The 21,301-nt window shown below is 52.8% G+C and overlaps 1 protein-coding gene across 1 annotated transcript in view; it reads right to left on the bottom strand.

The window, feature by feature from the left end:
* Positions 1-6,766: 6,766 nt before the first annotated feature.
* B4GALT5 (beta-1,4-galactosyltransferase 5) overlaps positions 6,767-21,301 on the bottom strand; it is a 34,604-nt gene continuing 20,069 nt past the window's right edge. The window contains exons 2-9 of the mRNA XM_082293038.1: positions 18,189-18,323; positions 15,458-15,571; positions 14,523-14,647; positions 13,940-14,056; positions 12,987-13,174; positions 12,644-12,766; positions 12,077-12,178; positions 6,767-9,767 (exon numbers count right to left, since the gene is read on the bottom strand). Coding sequence (XP_082149164.1) covers positions 9,620-9,767; positions 12,077-12,178; positions 12,644-12,766; positions 12,987-13,174; positions 13,940-14,056; positions 14,523-14,647; positions 15,458-15,571; positions 18,189-18,323 — 1,052 coding nt within the window. The 3' untranslated portion in view covers positions 6,767-9,619. The remainder of the gene's footprint in view (positions 9,768-12,076; positions 12,179-12,643; positions 12,767-12,986; positions 13,175-13,939; positions 14,057-14,522; positions 14,648-15,457; positions 15,572-18,188; positions 18,324-21,301) is intronic.

Genomic DNA, 21,301 nt, shown 5'->3' with positions numbered 1-21,301 from the left:
CTGGTAACCAAAACAGGCAGAAGAGGAGCACCCGCCCAGAACCGCTGCATCATCCAGCTACACCCACACATCAGCTTTGCAGCGTGTCCTCTGCTTCCAGTCACTTCTTCTAATTCACCTTGAACTGCTGCGATGGCTGGAGGAAACTTTAGGAGAAATAGGAGAAGCCAGAAAAACACAGGCCCTACATTACCCTAAAAATAAACACCCGAGAGGACTCAGAGCTATTCAAAGGTGAGTAGCTGGAGTGAGCAGAGCCCCCATAAAGCAGCACATGGGTCAGTGACAACACCACCGTGGTGACAAATGCATGGTGGTAATAGAAGCCACATCCTGGTTCACACGTGGCACCAAGTCCTTCAGTGGGCTGTGAAACAGCCTCTTAACAGCAAAACCACAACTACTGCAATGTAGGACTGGGAGGAAAAGCAGCCCATCAGTGGTGCAGTGAAGTATCAGATGGACCAGCTTGGATATTTTTGTTCTTGGTAATAAATAAATAAATAAAATTGTGATGATTAAGTGGAAGCAAAATAGCACTGTCATCGATACAAGTGCCTTTGCAGTACATTAAACCCAAGTAATTTAAAGACCAGAGCATTTTATATAAATAATTAATTCTTTTTTAGTAAGCGCAATGCCACTATAGTTGCCTAAATTTTCAAAGAGGGGGTTGCTTTTTAATTAGAATATGGTCATTACAAATGCACGTGGGTCTTTAATCTTTCATGTTGGAAGCAAGCTGACTTGGTCATGCATCAGAAAGAATAAAGCAGCTGTTATCTCTCTCTAGATCATACCCAGCAAACCTCAGGGCTGCGAATAAGCAGAGAAGTCTGGCTTGTGATGAGAGCTCAGAGGGGCTGCAGGGCTGGATTTCATCTCCTGTGCAGCACAAAGTCGTCTGGGAAGATGCATTTGCTGAGGTCAAACTGAGAGGAGAACGAAGTGCTGGGGAGCCAATGTGATGCAGAATCAACCTGCCCCAGCACCAGTCTCAGAGCAGGTTGTCCCCAGCAATTAGGGATGTTATGAAGGTCGACAGCCAGAGTGCAGATGATTTCAAAGGGTCTAATTGCTTTCTTGCTAATAACACTGCAGGCAACCGCCCTCTCCCTCTTTCCCCAGATCTCTGGCTCAGTGGGAGAGTCCCAGCTGGTTTGAGGGGTCTGGACCTGGCCCAGGCAAGGGCAGTGCACCGGGAACCTCAGCCCAGAGCAGTAGATATCCCGGGTATCTCCCAGCTGCTTTGCTGCTCTGGCTTTTCAGATGGAACTTTCCAGAGATGCTTCCTTCTTCCCTGCATGGAAACAGAAGGCGAAACTCAGGTGCTGACATAACGCCTTGCTGCAGTCACTTTGCACCAGGTTTGCCCAAGTTATGGGTCCACAGCTCGGACATGAAGCCCAGACGGATGCGGGCAGAGCGGTGCCCCCGGGCCGTGGCACCGAGGCTGCGGCTGCTGCCCGTCCCAGCAGTGCCATCTATTGCCACACTCGGCTCTACCGAAGGGAGCCAGCTCGGGGCAGGAAAGGAGTAGAGGGAAAAGGCTAATCCGCGCCGGGAATAAGGGGAACTTCCCAGTTCACCACCACACTGCTCCGCCTTAGAAAAGCTGAGAATGTTTAAAATACCTGTGTGTGTTAGACCGCACTAATCTCAAACCCTGTGATGTCTGAGAGCCGAGCTCCCCATCAGAGCCTGGGATCCATAAGGATCATCTCCAAGTCCAACTCCCTCAAGTCCCAGCAGGAGACACCATTGTGCTTGAGCCAGTGGAAAACAACCAGGAAAACAGGGTTTAGTGAATCTTCACGGTCTGTCCGAGCTGTGGCCATCAGCCTTTGCATCGTGAAAGGGTGGGAAGGGCTGGTGCAGCCTCACACTGAGGGCTCTGCAGTTTTAGATACACCTCAAGTGAAACATCCATTCTCCAGATATCTTAAAGAAAAAGAAAACAAAACCCCCCAAAGCCAGCAACAAAACAGCAGTTGAGTTTCAGAAGCCCTACCCAGCACTCACTGCCAAAGGCTGTTGGGAAGTGTCAGTCTCCATCCTCCTCCCAAAGCACCACCAGGAGCTGGCAGAGGCAGCTGGGGTTGTGCAGCCTCCCCACCCAGCCCGAGCGGGGCTGGGCACCCCACCGAACAAAGAACAACATTACACTTCTTCACTTCACTTTAGCCAAACACTGCAGCAGCTTGTCTCTTCCCTCACACATCTTGCAATACTTTGTCATCATAAATTGACTCTGGTTTATATTAACTGAAACCCTCTCTTGTTTAATATCTGCTTTGAATAATGTTGCCAATAAGCATCAGTTCAGAGTAGAGTTATACCCACAGACCATGTGGAGCACTGGGATGAGTTTCCCAGAACACGAACCCAAGTTTACCAAGTAAGAACAGGAAAAACCCAAAGAACTGATTCACATCATCCAACTCACACACGGCAGATACACGAGGGCAGCGGGAATCCAACAACATAAACCACAGGCAGACATTGCAATGCTCATGGATATGGAAGAAAAACACGGACTGCAATGTCTCAAGAGGACAGAGAACTTGAAAGGACTGGAGGATCAAGTTTAAAAATTCACCATGTCCTAAATTGCACCTGGTGGGACACAGGAGATGCTTCCAGGGGATCAGCTGCTGCCACTGGCTTGCACAGGATTTGGGAGCAGGGATGAGTGAGTTAAGCCTTCAAGACACCTTGATTTTCCAAGAGACACATTGTTCCCTGCAAACTTCCCACTGGGGAAAAAACCTCTAAAGATAGACTCGTGGGATGCGCAGAAACACCTGTCTCCTTTTCCAAATGCCTTCCCGGATTGTCCCAGCTTACATCCCAACCTCCTCCTGTGCAGTCCAATACCTGGCTTTTGGGCCAAAACAGGCAGGGAAGGAAAATAGGGGAAGCTCAAAAATGTTCAAGCTTTAAAAAACAAAACAAAACAAAACAAACTACCTACCGTTTTTCTTCTTTAAAATAAAGCTTTGGCATTGTTTAAAGAAAAAAGTTGTGTTGATAAATATTAATGGCGAAAATTACTAAACAGAAAGGTAAAATAGCACCAACATGAAACATAATTTTTGAGTTTCAGGACAGGTATTTCTCTTCAGCTCAGAACTTTCCCTGGTTTTGGTCAGGGGACAAGAAAATCCCCAGCAGACTGAGACCTGCTTTGTGAAGGGGCAGTGAGAAGGGGGATCTTTACTGGGTGAGTTAAACAGCTGAAAACCAGTTACCCATGGTTTGTTCTTAGTAGAAGGTAACAGCTGCAAGAGCAGGGATAACTCACCCAGGGACACCGGGAGCGTGCCACAGGGATGTCTGCGAGCACCTTCAAGGCCAGGCTTCGTCTCATGCCAAGAAGGAAAAGCCACCAGCTGCTTCCCCACCGGCTGCCCCACGCCCTGGGTGCGTGGGGACTTCACTTTCCCCCTGCACTTGATATGTCTGAAAAACTGGGAATTCTCCACCTCTGGCGAGAACTGGACCCCGTTGTTCTCCAAGCAAGGAGAAATCCCGTGTTCTCCAGAGAGGGCTGGTGGTGCCGCGTGTCGGTGGGGACACAGCGTGGCAGCCCCGCGGGTGGGGACACGGGGACATGGGAACACAGGGACACGGGACACAGGGACACGGGGACATGGGGACGTGCGGACACAGGGACATGGGAACACAGGGACACGGGACACAGGGACACGGGGACATGGGGACACGGGGACATGGGGACACGGGGACACGGGACACGCGTGGCAGCCCCGCGGGTGGGGACACGGGGACACGCGTGGCAGCTCCGCGGGTGGGGACACGGGACACAGGGACACAGGGACACGGGACACGGGGACACGGGGACACGGGACACGGGGACACGGGGACACGGGGACACAGGACACGGGACACGCGTGGCAGCCCCGCGGGCGGGCTGAGGGCCGGGGCCGCTCCTCCCGGCGCCGCCAGGGGGCGCTGCGGGAGCGCGCTCGGCGCCCTCAGCCCGGCCCCACCCTCGCCCTGCTCCGAGCGCCCGCCCGGGGCCGGGGGGCAAATCAGGCTCGTGTGGGGCCCTGCCCCATCGCCCGTCTGCCCTCTGGGCGAGACGGGAGCCGTGGGCACCGCTCCTCGCCACAGTGGAAGCACAAATTGCTCTGCCCGGCCGCGCTGCTGAGCGCCCGGTTCGGGTGGCACCGAACCTCTGCAGCTTGTTGTGATAAGGGGGCTGCGGCTGTGAGGAGCCCGGGAGCCGCCCTCCTCCGGCTCCCCTCGGCCGGTTCGGGGCTGAGCTCTTTATGCCTCGCCCCAGGGTCCCCGATGGCCCACCAGGTGTGGCCGGGCAGGCCGCGGTGCAGCCCCTCCTGCGGAGCGGGGCAGCGACGCGGAGAGAGCTTGGCAGGGGCTCCCTCAGCGAAGGGCTGACCCGTGCTCACCTCCTGCCCCGCGCTCCCCGGGCAGAGCCCCGAGCTCTCTCCATGCCCAGTGCCGGACAATCCCTGGCTGTTGTGTTGCCATAACCCCCGACCGTGGCTCATTTACCACCCCTACACAGGGTCTAAACCCCAGCAGGAATGCGCTCTGTTAAGCACGGCATCCTTATCGCCGCTCTGTGCCCTAACTGGCTGCTGGGCCCGGGCGTCTCCAGGCTTTTCAGCTCAGTCACCTGTGAAACGTTTCCAGCTGCAGCAGGGGCTCTGAATTATGAATGAATGTGTTTTGTCAAGCGCAGGGCTGCGCTCAGGCTCAGGGATCAGCTCTCAGCCCTGTGCTGGAGGCAGCTATTGATAACTAAGCCCCTGCCACACATATACCCTGGATAGATCCGGGGCCATCACCCCAATAATGCGATTAGCTGCTCTAATGCAATCGGAGGGAAGCAGTGCTGGGATGAGGGTGGGGAGGCGGAAGCCTGGATGCCTGGGAGGGATTCCCTGAGCAGCACGAGGCTGTCTGCATCACGCCCATCCCGGATCTCTGCCCTGTCCCGTGGAAAATGCGAACTGCAGCAAGGCCGAGGTGTGGCTGCATGGACTGCACTGAGGCCATCGGCTCTACTGACGCTGCTGCGGAGGCACTGCCCATCCCGACACCTGCCGAGGCAGAGCAGGGGAGGGAGGATTTGCCTGGTCCTGCGGGAAGCGTGGCACTGCCGCAGTTCAGGCTGGCCCCGGAGCAAGACACCTGTCACAAGGTGACTCCTGGGTCTATGGCCGCCAGGAACCTGCTGTGCAGGTGAGGAGGTGGCCCCAGCCATGTGGGTGGTTGTGCAATAGAGTCCCAAACGTGCCACCACATCCGTGGCCTTCAGACCGTCCCTGTGGCTCAAGGCTGCGCTGATGGAGATTTCTCAACCGTGTGTCCAGGCATCCTGTGGCTCTCCCCGGCTGACCAGCTCGGCCTGTTTGGCTCAGCCATTTGTCCGCATCCCCGCCAGCACCAGGGGGTGGCATCCATGTCAGAGGGGTAAGGGACCAGCCGAGTCCCTGCTGCCCACCGAGTGTTTGCTCTTGCTTCACCCAGGTGACACCAGATGAGTTACCGGTTTCCCCCTTTTTGCTGCTGTCGGTACTGATCATGGGAGAGCAGCAGGGAAGAGGGAGAAACCCCCTGCTTTGGCGGTTGTTTTTTTGTTAGGTTGGGGGTTTATTTACACACTGCAGAGCTGGGGGATGTTGCAGCAGAGAAGGCTGAGCCGTTCGCAGCCCGCGCAGGGAATGCTCTCCCCCGCAGCGGGGGCTGCTCCCGAGGGAAGCCGTGGCTCGGCGCTGCTGAGCGGCAGCGGTGGCCGTGCCGCCAAGCCGGGCCCTCGCAGGGCTCCTCTCCATGGCACAGCCCGCCCAAACGGGGGTTAGCTCCCAGCTCTTGTGTTTGTTGCTGGCCACAGCAAGGGGGTCTCATGCCCCAACCTGGGACACAGGCTGGGGCTTCCCTGCCCTTCTCGTTCTTCCTGTATAGGAGCAATCCCAGCCTTCTCCATGAGCATCCATCTCCTCCAGCCCCTGCCCAGCCGCTGTGGGGGTCACACAGGCAATGAAACCCCCGCAGCTCGGTACCCGTGGAGGACCACGAGGATTCCCCAAACAGGTCAAGAACTCCCAGCACTGCAGGACCAGGAGTCCCACGGGCTTCCACCCTCACGCCGGCGAGCGCTGGGGGAGCGAGGCCGCCTTGGCAGGCAGCAGCAGGGGCTGGAAGGAGCCTGTCACCCCGCAGGCTGCAGCCCAGCGCCGCGGGCGGGAGGAAGCTTCCCAGAAGACGGAGAGCTAAAAAAAGGCAAGGCTTGGAGCAACCCAGGGCTGCCAGCTATTTATTCTAGCATGCCTGTATGCTGCAGAGCAGGAAAAAGATATTTTAAAGCTGCTGCAAGGAAGCTTGTCTGTCTGCCTGGGTTTGTTGTTCAAAAATCCAATTACCAACAGTTCCCATCACCACTCCTGAGCCCTGCACCACCTTCAGCCAAGTGTTTTCCTAACACACCAAGGCAGCTGACCCCTCCCTCAGAACTACGCTGAAGCAGATGCTTGGAAAAAACACTTAAGCACCAACACAATAAAAAGAGTTTGGGGAGCATCCACATCTCACACGCAATTTATTTCTGGCCAGTCCTAATGAGAAATTTCTAACCAGCTTTTAGCATCCAGGGCTGACCCTTTTTGACTCAAACTCTCATAAGCACCTACCCCTCTGGGCTTACAAATCTCACCTCCTACTAAAAAAGCACACCCCAGCCTCCTGGAAAAAAAAAAAAAAAAAAGCAACCACTGCAGTCTCTTTTCTTGGATATGCATTTTTTACTGAAAAAATCATTCATAAATTAACAAATACAAAAATGTACAAACACATGGGTAAATAAATGTAATGACACAAAGGATTGCTTTGCTGAGAAGTGTGTGTGTGTTGTAAAACACTAATCTTCAGTGCAAAAACGTCCCCCTGGCACCTCTTAAAAACATAACAGTAAGCTCAAAAGCCATGATGATGGAAAGCTACTTGAGAGTTTAAAGCCACTTCTGATGGTGAGGGGCCTGAAGTGTGCAGCCGTTGCTCAGACGGTACCTCCCTCAGAGAAGCAGAGCTTTATGGAGAATTAACTGTCAATAAATAGTTTTGCAAATAAAACCCACATGGCTCATTTAAAAAAAAAAAAAAATTCAGCATCGCACAGGACCTGCCCTCCAGCAGGGCTGAGTGATGGCGCTGACATGGAAGGGGCAAACGAGTGGCCTTGTTGAACTTCAGCTGCCAGAATATGTACAAGTTCTCCTTAATACAAGAATTTTTACACCATAACAGCACATGCGCTTGACAGTATGTTTTTAACAGTTACATTTACTATACAGTATTTGACATAGCTGATAAGATTAACAGTGCACAGTTTCAGATAATCCACATTTTAAAAAGGGAAAATAAATTCAGCATAGTTAGAATGAAGGATGGGATGCTGCTGGGGATGGACCCTTCTGTGCCAACCTCAGAGTGCAGTTCTGAGCAGAGGTAACGGCTTTTGTTCCACACCAGGTGCGACGGGTGTCGGGGACATGGAAGGCTGAGGATCCCAACTAAGGCAGTTCAACACCTACTCACACACACATGCATGATTCTGCAGTAGTGAACTTGGACTAGTTGAAATACATTCCTTGTTTGAAGCACCATTAAACAAAGACAGGTCTCTAGCAAGGTCTCAAGATGAAAGAAAAGAGGGGCAGGGCAATGCGGGTTCAGCACCCAGAAAGGGTCCACGTGAATTACAGATCGAGATTCTGAAGCAAAAGTCTTTATTGCTGTATGCGCCAGAAAAAGCAAATCCTCACCTCTGCCTATAAATAACCAGGCTGAATCCCCTCGGGAAGCGAGTTTAAAGCACATGTAAGTTCAGAGACTTTAAAACCTAAGTTACAAACTCATCAGCGCTTTTCAAGGGCAGGCTCGCTGTCCTCTCATGCTGGCCGATAAGATCTACACAAAACTTGTGTGTTTCTAAACTAACGTTTTCTGGATACAGGTTAGGAATGCCCTGGGCAGTCACACCCACCACAGATGCGTATGGGGATCATACGTCCACGGAACTGAGAAAACAATGTAAACCATGAGAAGTTAAGGAAACTGAAGGCAAACAATGCAATGAAAAGAGTTAAAGTCCTTCTGAGGTCAAGTACCCGCCCTTGTTGTGTGGAAATACAAACTAAAACCAACACCCAATGTATTTACTTTTAAGTCAGAGAGGTCCAGTGAAAGTGGCGGTGTCAGTGCTGTGTAAGGGCTGGACTGTGTCCGTGGGGACAGGGCCCGAAGTCCAGCCTGCCCACAGACGCTGTGAAGAAAAGAGGGATGGCATTGGATGGCTGGATGGGCTGTCTGACCTAGCTCTGGCTCCCGGTCCTCGTATTTTCATGTGTCCTTCATGTCTCTCACTGAGCTGTGATCCCTGTCCCACCAGCTGTGCCCATGCCAGTACTGCCAGGCACTGAGGGGACAGTGCAGGGCGCTGCCTGGCTCCGACAGCACCTCAGTGTGCTGCTGGATTTACACCATAAATACAGACTAAACCAACCTCCCAAACCGTTCCAGCAAGTTCCAGAGTGAGGGCAAGCGCTGCTGTCTGGGGAGGGCTCATGTGGGAACAGCGGCTCCATCCCGGCCCGGGTGCTGCGCTCCCCCAGCCCTGCTGAGAGCCTGCCAGGCTCACCCCTGCTGTCGATGGGATACAGAGCAACAGCCATGGGACTGTATTCCATATGGCTTTTGGATTCATTTGCACATCATGTTGCAAAAGTGACAGAAAAGGGAGGGTTTTTAATAAATATTTCCATTTCCTCACCCTCCCTGGAACAAGCCACCCCTGCAGTTTCTGGAATGAGTGATAACCTGGCTGTATTTCTCACCCACCGCACTGGAAGGTTCTGGGCCCTGGCCCACAAACATTTCTGCATATGCCCAGCTGCAATCATGCGAGCAGTCTCACTGGCTTAAAAGGGAACACCTTGCACAAGTACAGTGATGCTCACACAAGTGTTTACAGAACTCAGGACTAAAATGAGTGACCGTATGTAAACCTCTCACTTGGACTTGAGCCACAAGAAAAAAATAAAAAGGGGCAATTTACACAGCATATTTACACTTACACTTCTTTAAGAAGCGATTCTGTTGTATATACTTCAAGCAGGTCATTTAAAAAACCGCACAGACATAGAAGAACGGCATCAGAAGTGTTTGATCTCCCACCAGAGCAGTTGCCAACCAAATGGCTCCCAACGTTCGCCATCAAGAAGCCAGAGTCCCTCAGCTGAGCCGCTTCCCGGAGGAGAAAGTGCTTCTGAGGAGAGTCCCAGTGCCAGAGATTGCTGGAGGAAGAATGTGGAGATGAGAGCAGCAGGTCGAACTGTTGTCCTGAAACCCAGAAAGCAAGTGGCAGAAAAAATAAAGAGACTGCTGAGCTCGCTGCCCGGGTATCGGGCTGGATTGGTACAGCTAGGGCAATTTGTGCGTGCACTTTCAGCCTCATTCTCCAAAATACTGTGATCCTTCATTAGACAAAGTGTTGCTTGTCCTTGATAACCGTTGGAAAAGAAAGTCTAGCGTGGTGCTTTCTTGGTGAAGGGCAGAGCAAAGTTATTTTCTCCTCTTAATATTCGGTCACCAGAGCCAGCTCCGGTGTCAGGTTAACAGTGATGTTCTTATACAAGGCGTCATATGTGACGTTTGGAAAGTAGTTCAAGTTATTGAGGCCGTCCAGGGCTTGCCTTTCTTTTGACTTCCTCAGCAAGGCGTACCTGTGCAATGAGAACCGGAGGCCAGAGTCACTGCCACGTATCTCACAGCACATGCAAACTCCTCCCAGTACTACTAGAACACCTTTCAAAGAGCCAGACCCAGGAGCAGCTACAAAACTATGAACTTCAGAGCCCTTAATAAAGGCAACTATTCACATTTAAATACTCTGTGTCAGTAAATATCAGAAAACTTCAGAAAAGTCCATCACCTGATAACAGGCAAAATGCTTGCTGTGCCACCAGCAAGCACTCAGCTGCCAAAACAACCTGTGACACCTGCCTGAGGCCTGTGGGTCCCATTCCCAGGACAGGGATGAGCTTGGGGGTCCTGCCAAGCCCACCATCCACACCATCCTGGAGAAATGCAACTGAGGAGTTACGTGCTCCTTGCCACTTCTATGAAACCAGGCATGAACAAGAACAGAACTAAATGGCTTTAGTCTGAGGGATGGGGGTGAGGAAGTAAAACTAGCAGAATGGTGGTATGGGGAAGGAAACTGCAGCTGGTGCACAAAAACAGCCTCAAGCACATTTAGAGGCAGCATGATAAGATAGAAGGAGAAGGATTGGGAGGTGAAAATAGGCAGAGACATCTCAGCAGGACAGTGACTCCCTTTGGCACAGTGCTGGGGGGCCTGAAGGCACCAGGGCAAGTGGGAGCTGGGCTAAGACCTGGGGACAGAGAAGGCACCAGAGAAGGGTCATGCCACAAGGCAGGGGAAGGTGCTGGGTGAGAACAAAGAAGGAAGCACCAAAGGTGGTTTCAAAGATGCCACAGCATCAAGACACAGGCAGAACACTTAAGTGTCTGAGGAAGGACTGTGTCCTTCTCCCACGGAGAGAAGAGTCAGGTGCTCCCGCTCCCTGCTCGGCTGGGAGGAGCAGCAGGGCTTTGGATGGCAGCAGTTAGGACTTGCTGTGGGTAGTGTTAGTGTCAGTGTGCTGTGTCAGGACTTGCTGTGGGTACACACAGAGTGGATTTCAGAGGCGGGACAGAGGACACCTCCTGCTAACCCCAGGCTAGGCTGGGCACCAGGCTCCAGAGGCAGCAGCTCACTGGGGCCAGATCTGCCCTGCCCATCTCCCCATCCTGCTGCACAGACCCACAGCTCCTGCTGACATGGAGCTCAGGCTCCTGGCTGGGGCCAGGAGACCAGGGAAGTGTCAGGAACCAGAGCTCAATCCCATGGCACTATCAGCCTGCCATGCTTCAAGGGTTTGACTAAATATGGTTTTCTAAACCAAAAGCAACTTCTCTTTTTCAAGAGTGAAGTAAAAGAAGCATCTCTGACTGGCTGCATTCTGTCCAACAGAGAAATAAAAAGTAGGGATAAAGATAGAAACTCAAATGGAAACACTCCCAAAAATGAGTCTTCTGCAAAAAAAGACCAACAGATAGCTCAAATCTCTGCAGCAGCAGCCTAGAGCCCCTCTGCAGAACAGAGCTGGCACTGCTCGTCCAGCAGCTCCTCAGCTACAAGTGTTAGTTCCTGAAGTTGTTTGTGAAAGATGTGTTTCTCTGGTTTTCTGTTGCACAGTTTTCAGAAGACTCAAATTCCACTGTGGTCTTCAGGCAAAAGCAATCAGTGAACCCTTGTACTCTCTGAAACAACCCTGGCTCTGGGACAAAGGGGCTGGAACCCTCCTGGAGAGCTCCAGGGAGAATTTATCTTCTTGAGAAAAATGTTTGCACAGTACTTGTCCCCCTTTGGTCCAGGGGACAGTTACCACTCCTGATGGGTGTCTGAGGCGTCACAAGACAGCAAACTCTAAGTTCAGGAGCTCTGTACACCCACCCAAGCCCCAGGCTTGGGGCCAAGAAGCAGAAACAGAAGAATGGAGAGGGTGTTGCTGTTGGACTTTGTGAGTGTTGCCAGGGTCACCTGACGCTTCAGCAGCCACACTGCAGGACAGGCCCTGCTCTGTGCTTTCTGCAGGCTGAGCAATGCCTCCTTCAGCCCTTAGGTCAGGCTCTTCTAGAAACACTGAAGCTTCTCTGACACCTGGCAATAGCCACCCCTGTACATTCCTCTGGAGACAAAGGCGAGGCCCTCAGCCTGCCATGCTGACAATCCCCTCTTTTGGATGGCATCCAAGCAGCCACAATGCAAGGACCCCTCACTGCAGAGATGTGGGGTACAAAATGCAGGGATGGAGGAATCCTGGCAACGCTCTGCCTCCTGTCTCCCTGCAGTTAGTTTCCTTCAAGAGTTCAGGCTGTTACTGCCCTCAAACAGCCGCAGGAAACCTCCCACATGGTACAGACTCTTTGTGAAAGGCTTTAGGATTCTTAAAAAAAATTTACTTGCCTTCCTAGGAACTGCACTTCTCCCCGATGATGGTGGGGAATTGATTTGTACTTCCCTGTGTCTCCTTCTGGTCGAGTCACCGAGTAGCCTGCATACTGTACTCTGCATTAGAAAGGAGAGAAATAAAATAAAATAAACAAAAAATAATCACCCGTTGTGTTTGCTGTGCTGGCAGTGCTTCCAGGGCTGCAGTCAGAGCTCCCGGGGCTCTGGCTGTGGCTCGGTCTTCCCACCCACACAGAAGCCACACAAACCTCCGGCTGCAGCCTGGGCTCGGGGCACGTCACACAGGGCTCAGCACCTTGGAGCCCCGCTCAGGCGTGTGGGATACTGTGCAGAGAGCCAGTGATTTCCCAGCCAGCACTTCTCTGCTTCCCATCCACTGCCTGTGCAGGCTGGAGCAGCCCCTGTTCCCACCAAGCCCCCACAGCCAGGCTGGCTCGTCCCCAGCTTAGGGCAGGCGGGCACAGCGAGCCCAGCGCCGGCGTCGAAGGTGATAATTGACCCCTCAGAGCACGTGCCAGGCTCAGCTTGCAGAGCCACCACCAGGGCCCAGGGAGCCTGTACCTGTTCCAGAGGTCATCATCCTCGCCACCCCAGCCCCAGAAGGCGTTGGGGAATCCGTTGATCTTCCGGAACTGCTCGACAGTCAGGCCACTCACCCCCCCGAAGAACTCGTTGTACGGAAGCCTGAGCGGGAGAGAAGGGTCAGCGCAGAGCCCACCGGCTCTCCCACCTGCCATGGGAAAGCCCAAGCCCTGAGGATGCTCTCTGCTAGTCCCTCTCATGCTCCCTTAGCACAAAGCCTGAGAAAAAACTCAGACTCATTTTCTGCCTTAAAAATAAATAAATTACGTCTAACAGCAGCTCCTTAGCAGTTACGGTAGCAGGGAGGAAGAACAGTGCTTACAGGTACATGTACTTATCCAGCTTGGCTGCAAAGTGCCTTGGCATCTGTCCACACCCATAGTAGTTACGGTCATTCTCTGGTATGTGGTCCACGTCGTGGAAGATGAGGCAGTCCCAGTCCAAGTCCTTCATTGCTTCCCGAAAGCCAACGTTGAAGAGCATGGCACGGTTGAAGGGTTGGTTTCCAGCCTGGCAGAGAGAAAGTTCCTTCTCAAGAGGAGTCCCTACAGTTCATGCTCTCTGTGTGCTCTCAGCCCTGTCTAGAAAACTGCAGAAGGCAACCAGGTCCCATACTGGCACCATGAAAGAAGCAATGTATTGGAGCACACTAGTGAAATCAACCAACATTGAAATATTCAATTTACAGTACAGGAACAAAAATAAAGATGCTGAAAACTTATTACTCAGATACTTGAAAAAAATCCCAATTTTGATCAATCTTTTTAAGCTAGAGCTAAATATGGAGGCACATTTACTGGGTGGATGAAGACAAAACAGTCTAAGTGAGAGGTCCATGCACACATCAAATGACAGTCGTGCTCTACATGAAATGCCTAACTCTGGTCAGGCCATTCCTGTGCCTAGGGGATGCTGCCTGGAACTACTGCAGGGATATACAAAAAAACTGCAGCATTGTCTAAACTGCAAATATCTGGTCCAAAGCTTTTTGTAAAAAGCTAAGTCCTACAAAACAGAACTAAAAAAATAAAACAACAACACAAATCCCTGAATCTCCATTTTTCAGATGAAACCAGTCATTTCTGGGTACATCTCTTAGCTGTGCCACTTTTAGACAGAACAGGAATAATTTACACATTGCAACATGACCCCTACACCTCCCACACCAACGAGATGTGATCTGGCAGGGACACTCCTTGGGACAGGGCAGAGCTGTACTTGCAGCACTGGCAGACGCGTTTTGAGGGCAGCACCGCCCGCCCCGTGCTCACTCACCTGCTCCACAACGTAGAAGGCGAACTGTAAACGTTGCCGCTGCAGCATGGGAATGAGGTGTCTGAAGAGGACGGGGAGATGCTCGTATCGATTGCGGAACGGGATCAGGATCGCCACCTGATGAAGGGAGGACACGGCTCTTACTGCACCACACCTGCTGCCGACCCCAGGCTGGGGAGCAGGACTGGCTGGTGTGGGGTTACAGGAGCAGCACTAAAAAAGGTGTCTTAGCTCTTCCATGTAGGGCTGAGCATCCTGAAACCCTTCCAACTCCCAAAACACAGATTTCCTATTCACTTTTTGCAGAATTGTTGCTTTGGAAAAATTCAATGTCACCTTGAGCAGAAGGGAGACTTGCAGTGCTCCCTCATCACCTCTGCCCAGAACTGGGGACACTAAAGCAGCCCTTGAGCTCTCTATTTCTTCCCTGGGCACTGCATTGCCACACTTCAGAGCTCCTCCCATCATTGCTCTGAAGATGCAGCACACCAGAGACGCTCCATTAACATCTTCCCACTGCCCACCCAGGACTCCCTGTCCCCCTGCATGGAGCAGGACACGGGGCTGCCCAGCTCCCAGTTACCTTCCAGCGAGGCAGGCAGTCACTCGGCTTCCAGTGCCCTCCCAGCTTGATGGAAGGGTCTTTAGAGAAGAACTGGTGGATATCCTCCATGGTGATCTCACTCATATTTACATCAATGGGGCCCTCTGCAGAGTGGGAGAAGCAGTGGGGGGTGAGGAACTGCTGTGGTTCTGGGGCAGCACTTTGCTGCATCCCTGTCCTCTATCCTCAGCACTCAACTTCTTTTCTCCAGCACCAGCAAAAACAACTAGGAAATGCTGCTGATGTAACACCTCCATCTCCTCAGCCTTTGTGGCTGCTACTGGATGCAGCTCTCCGTGAGAGCCCCACGTACATGAGAGCCCAGATGCAGCTGGGGTACCTCTCTACTCGTCCCTGCATGTTTCCAGCAGACTAAACCTGCTCAGCAGAGAGCATCCCCCCACCCTTTGGAAACATTTGCCCTCAAAAACCTGATTTTCCACCTCAGGATAGCTTTGGTAGAAGCATTTCTCCCAGCTGCAGCTCCTCTGGTGGGGTCCAGCCCATCTCCCACAGCAGCCCCAACACAGCTGTAACCGGCACAGCTCGGGGCTGGGACTGGCAGCACTGCCGAGGCACAAGGGAGCCACCCCGCCGCCACTGCCCCTGGAAAAGGGCTGGCAGAGTCTTTTCACCGGCTCCCAGCGCACAATCCCTCTTTTGTTTGTGTTTGCCAAGCGATGGGCTCCTGCCTCAGTACGGAGACATGCCTCCGACACAGCAGGAATTAATTCCTGAGGGTGGGTAAACAATGATTTCTCAGGAGGGAGCTGGGCTCTAAACAGCGCTCCCATTCATCCCTAGGTGCCTGGCAGGGAAAGGTGCAATGGTGGTGAGACTGGGAATGCCACTGTGTGCCCTCCAAAGCCATGGGGAGCAGGAGAGGGGCACAGGGCTGTCTGGATGCTACTCACTCATAGAAGGGAGCCTCTCAGGACAGGTATTGTTGGGGAAGTAGGTAAAGTCTTCAGGAAGAAACGTTGTGGCTTGCAGAAAGGTGTCATTGTGGCTCAGATCAAGAGGATAATCTAGGGTCAAAAAAAAAAAAAAAGACAAGAAGTTTTCCTCTGAGCTGCAGGTCTGTTATTTCCAGCCACCTCCCCATGCCACTGTGAGCAGACTCCAAAGTCAACCACGGCTGAGGATGTCCCCAACAGCACAGCTGGAATGTGCTCTAGCCTTGCAACGCAGCTGGGTGCTCATCCCCATCCTGGGACAGGTGGCTGCAGAAGCCCTAGCTGCCTTAGCACCACATCAAAGAAACCTTTGCATTTTCTGGCCAAAGGAGGAATTTTGAGCATCACCCTTAGATATCACAAAGGAGCACATGGCTCTTGAAAGGAAAAGCTACCACTGCCTTGTCCCTGAAGAGGGGATGTGCTCCTCCAGCAGGTCCTTTCCCAACAGGGGAGAGGGAAGTCCCCAGGCAGGTCTCAATGCCAGCTAGGAGTGTCAGTGCAGTATCCTACACAGGGCAATCCTGCCTGGAATCCTCCTCAAAGGATCAATAAAAACTATCACATTACATGCAGACTTCCCTGTGCCTCACATCGTACAGGAGCAAAGGAGCTCCTGTGCCCCAGCAGTCACAGCAGTGCCCAGCACCTCTCTCCAGCCTCCCCGCATCCTTCAACCCCCCCAGGCAGCACCCTCCAGCCTGTTACAACTGGAGATGTTTTGCGGTTTTCCACGGGGGAAAGCCATTTACTGTGTCATGCTAGTAGGTAACATCATGTCAGTAACATTGTTTATTCACTCAAGTAAACAGTATCCAAACTATCTCAAAAATCAAGATGGGCTGCAAACAGAACCTAAGGGCTTTTCAAGTCGGTTAGATGTTACTTTGGATGCTTGATACTGTTCCAAATTTTCACAAGCAGTTTTCCCTGTAAACTCCCATGACAGAGCACACGGCAGTACTCAGCCCAGGTGACAGCCCCCAGTGAAGCTCAGCTGCCCTGTTTTGCACCAAAGACTGCCTTTTTTGCTGGGTCCCTCCTTGCAGCCGTACCAGGCAGGCTTCCTCTCCCAGCTGTCACACAGCCTCACTGCCACAGTGGTGTGGGGACAATGCACTCACGAGGCAGTGACACCCACCCAGGCACCCAGAATCAGTCAGGGAGGGAAGGTTCTGATGCCAGTGTTAATACAGTCCTTGAGGTCACAGCACCAAGTGCCTTCCAGATGTCACCACCATCCATCCTGCATCTGCTCTGACCTGCCTGCCAGGGAAGGTCGCCCAAGGATGGTGCCCAGTGCTTGTGTGTGCTAAAACTGTCCTCACGGCTGGAGCTCTTGGGGAGGGATGGATGTCCTCACGTGCCTGTGCAGCTGGGACTGGTATGAGGTTCAAACAAAGCCCAATATTGCAGCAGCAGCACTGGTATCACTGGCGCTAGTGTGGTCACCAGTTCCCTGCCTGCTGCAGGAGTACACACGTTTTTGGATCACTTGAAGCCCCCCAGGGCAGAGCCTCATCGGGATGAAGGCTCTCACCACTGCAAGCAGCAGCAATGGAATGTCTAACCCTCCTCCCCCTCAGGGGATCAGCCACTTCCTCACCCTGCCTCTGCTTTACTTGATGTTTCCAGTCTTAAAAATAGCCCAGGTGGCTGCCCTGGCTGACTTGGTGTGGCAGAGGAGGTGACCCGGGGCATTCATCTCCTGCGTAAATCGATAATTCTCCTCCTGTGCCCGTCCCCAGTCAGGGCACAGCTGAATTGGTGGCTGCACCTCAGCAGGCTGGGCAGCAAGAACACGGCTCATACTTCTGCTAATGACAAAATAATCTTGCCTTGTAAAACTCTGTCAGCCTCTGCTGCTGAACCTTGGTGAGCGAGGAGCCGAGCTGAGCTCCCCACACCCCATGCCAGCCTGATGCCACCAGCATCAGCGTGAGGCTGAGGGGAGGTGCCAGCAGGGAAGGGACAGGCAGGGTATCACCAGCCCAGCAGCAACGCCTCAGCCCAGCTCACACACAGCCATGGGCAGTTCGGCTTCACTGTAGGATATTTACACCACGACTCGTAACCGCACATGTTCATGGACATGTGGACGATGAAGAGGCTGGGATGGGGGAGCCTGTGCTCCACTCCCTGCATCCTGCCCAAAGTTCAATATATTATTTGTGGCAGATCTCCAGCCAAGTCATCTCGGTTCATACTTGCATGGGAAGAGTGAAGCTTACGAGCACAGGCTCCTCCACGTGCACAGAGCCAGGGCTCTGCGCAGGTGCATGCCTGGGAAGGTATTTTTTAAACATGAAACCTGATCCTCACACTGAATTTGAAAGTGTTTACCCTCAGACTGGTTGAAGCTACAAGTTGAATTCCTGGAAAGCAAAGAGGTTTTCAGCTCAAATCCCATCATTTCAGACCTTTCAAGATTTTCACCCCTTATACAAGTTAGAAGCATTTGAACTTTTTACATATATAAATAAATATAGTTTTTATATATTGACAGTATTTATATATATATATATAGGGTATTTTAATGTTACACATGTATTTTTATATATAAAAATAAAAGCGGCAGACAATTAATCAAAGCTTCCACCCTGCATTTACTAGTATAAATTAATTCCTTCAACTTACTTTTGAATGGAAATGGAATCTTTAATCAAAATTGCAATTATTCAAGAAATACCTGAGTCATTCACACTGCTGTTCCTCTTGGCATAGGCACTGCGGACCACCTGCTCGTACACCTGAGCTCCTATCGTTCGCATGTTCTCACGGATCATGATGCCTTGGGCTTGCATCATGAAGAGGTAGGTGTTCACTGCAAGGGAGGAAGAAAGAGGAATATTTCCATGAGCATCAGCTCTTGTAGGGAAAAAGAAATCAGGGTCTTTTGGAAGCATTCCCAGCCTCCTGCTTGATTTCAGCTCCCTCCCGCCAGGTGGATCCCTGGGTTGCACGAGCCGTGGTTGCCCGGTGGAGCTGGGAAGGGCAGGGAGTTGGGCAGTGGAGGCGTAAGGCACGTTTGGAAACCTCACTGGTTGACAAGGGGCACATACCCAGCCAAACCTGACTATCAGGTTGTAAGACAGCACTGCAGCTTAAACAACAGCACCTCTTGCTGCTTAATTAGGGAGGTTTAATTAGGAAATATCATTATAACAGGAAACCAAACTGTGTGCCTGGAGAAGGGCAGTCGTTCCAGACTGCAGCACCGAGGGCTGACACTTGCCTGGCAGAGGTACCCCAACAGGCACCACAAAAAGCATCCCCACACCAGACTCTGAGCCCCCGGCATGTCACAGCCCGGGGCGGGCAGCAGCACAAGCCCTGGGTCCCTGGGGCAGTCCCCCAGCCATGTTTCTTCCCCCTCTCCTCTCCTGCTGACCCCATGCCCTGGCACAGCTCAGGCTGAGCCTGATTAGATTTCAGTTTAAGCTGACACCCAGCTGGCAGGACCAGGCCCCAAAGTAAACAGCAGCAAGCACAGCCCTGTGTCACCAGCAGCTCCCACGGGACAGCAGGACAGCCATGCACAGGGGCAGCAGGACAGCCACTGGGCACAGCACAGCACCCCTCACCAGCATCGCTGTGCCAGCCACAGCCCTCTCGGTGTAGTTTTAGGCTTAAGAATGAAGTGGAAAATAAAATCTTGACTCGAAGATACCAAGAAGGGGCAACCTAGAAGGCCTATTTTGCACTAGTAAGTAATTAAAAAAAACAGGTCAAAAGACACTCCGGGAGGGATGAAGAGGGCACCGGGCCAAGGAAACAGCAGTGGAGGGCAGTAGCTGATGCAATGTCACCAGGAAACATCCATACCAGACAGGTCATTTCTACAGCAGGCATATTGCAGCCTGAAACCAGCAGCTACCAGTGCCAGGAAGGCACAGGCACAGCTGGAGTCACCGGGAGCACAGGCTGGATACGGCACCGGTACCAGAGAGCGGGGGTCCCCAGCCCGGGATACACACACCCTGCACCCCCCTACCCCCCTTCTGCACCCACACACTGAGGCAGCTCCAGAAAGGCTGCCCAGATACATTTCCCAATCCCAACTGTATTTTGTTTTCACACAGTAAAGTAAATGTTTGAAAGGGGGATGGAGCCCCGTGTCATGCTCGGAGCCCAACGCCATGCCCGGCTGCTGCCCATGCCCAGCCTGTCTCTGAGCCACGGGGAATCACTGGATTTTCAGCAAGAAGGGGGTCAACTGCATTAAGTGCTTGGCAACTAAATGTCTTGAAATGCAATTTTAAATGTCCACTTCCAGCCTCTCCCTTCCCATACTCATACCCTTTGCGGTGGGGCCAGTGATGGCACCTTAAGCCAGTGGTTACAGCAGCAATGAGCAGGAGCTGGCTCAGCCAAAGCTGCACCCAAACCCTCTTGGCTCACCCGCCTGTTCCGGGGCCAGCTCTGGAACCAGAGCGACTGCCAGGTCAGCTGGTGACAGCTACAGCCTAAACATGAGCTTTGGTGCAGCTTCTCAGCAAGGCACCCCTGTTGCAATGACCATGAGAGGTATCAAGTGCTGCTCCTCCTCAGAAAGACAGGGAATTTGCTCTAACATATGCCCAGGGATAAGGCTCAAGGAAAAGCTGGCATTTTGATACAGCACCAAAGGCCAGAAACAAAAGTAGCATGCAAAATTCCCCATGCAAAGCCTCACCCCCAAGCCCCAAAACCTTCACAAGTTCACAATCGTCAGCTCAGAGTTCAGCATGAAATGGCATCACCTCCCAGCACCAGCAGTCCAGCCCCAGCATCCCTCCCCAGCACAGCACCAGCTTTGCCAGGCAGCTGCCCACCAGGATTTATGAAAACGGGAGCTCCTGCAGGAGTTGTTAGAAATGGGTGATTCGGGGTTAGCAGTGCACAGTGAGCGATGCAAGCGGGCTGGCGGAGCCTTGTGGTGTAGGGCAGGATGCACAGGGCAGCCCCAGCCCCGCCTGCCCGTGCAGGTCTTCCACAAGCTTTTCCTTCAGCTTTCCAGCCCAGTGCCAGCCTCGCCTCGGGTGCAAAGGTGACACGTTAAGGGTTGGTGCTTGGGGCATGCAGCTCCCAAGGCCATGTCCTGCCCCAGTGACAGCATCCACCCCGCTGCTGGCACAGGGCTCTGCCAGGAGGCAGCACCAAGCAGCGCATCCAGCCAGGGGAACAGCATCCTCCAGAGCCAAGCCAGCACGGCAGGGCACGGATTGTGCAGGAGAGCAGCACCACAGCCACACCACAGTCACTAGCTGTGGGGCTGCCCAGTGCCCTGCCCAAAACCACAAAGGGTACTCAAGAGCCAGGCAGAGCTTCTCTCCTGCACAGAGCAATGGGGGGCTGAAGCCACTCAGCCGAGCTGGTTATCGGGCCCAGGCTGCTGCTAAGGAAGGTGCAGCGAGCCTGCACCTTCCAGCCCACACGGAGCTGGGTCGGCGGTGAAAAACAACTCGCTGATGCTGATCAAGTAATTTCACTTTCTACTTCATTACGCTTCGACTTGCTGGGTAAGGCAGATCCAGGTTTGGTGAAGCATGAAAGAACAGGAGAGACAAATCAGCATCCAATCCCTGGTTAATTTGAGGAAGAGGGAGGTTTGTCGGGCACAGTGAAAGCGCCGTTTGTTCCCCTCCACGGCGGCAGACGGAGCAGGGCCTCGCCACAGCCACATGACACGGCTCGCTGGGCCAGGCTGCTCGGAGCTGCAGCAGGAATCCTGAGCAGACTGTCACAGCAGCCACCATCCCAGGGGAGCACGGGCAGGAACAACACCAGCTTTGTGTCAGGCAGCAGCTGCCTTTTCACGTA

The sequence above is a fragment of the Coloeus monedula genome (assembly GCF_965178545.1).
Source record: "Coloeus monedula genome assembly, chromosome: 17".
NCBI classification, from domain to species: domain Eukaryota; kingdom Metazoa; phylum Chordata; class Aves; order Passeriformes; family Corvidae; genus Coloeus; species Coloeus monedula.
The sequence above is the reverse complement of the archived record's forward strand: the minus strand, read 5'-3'. Positions and strand labels throughout refer to the sequence as shown.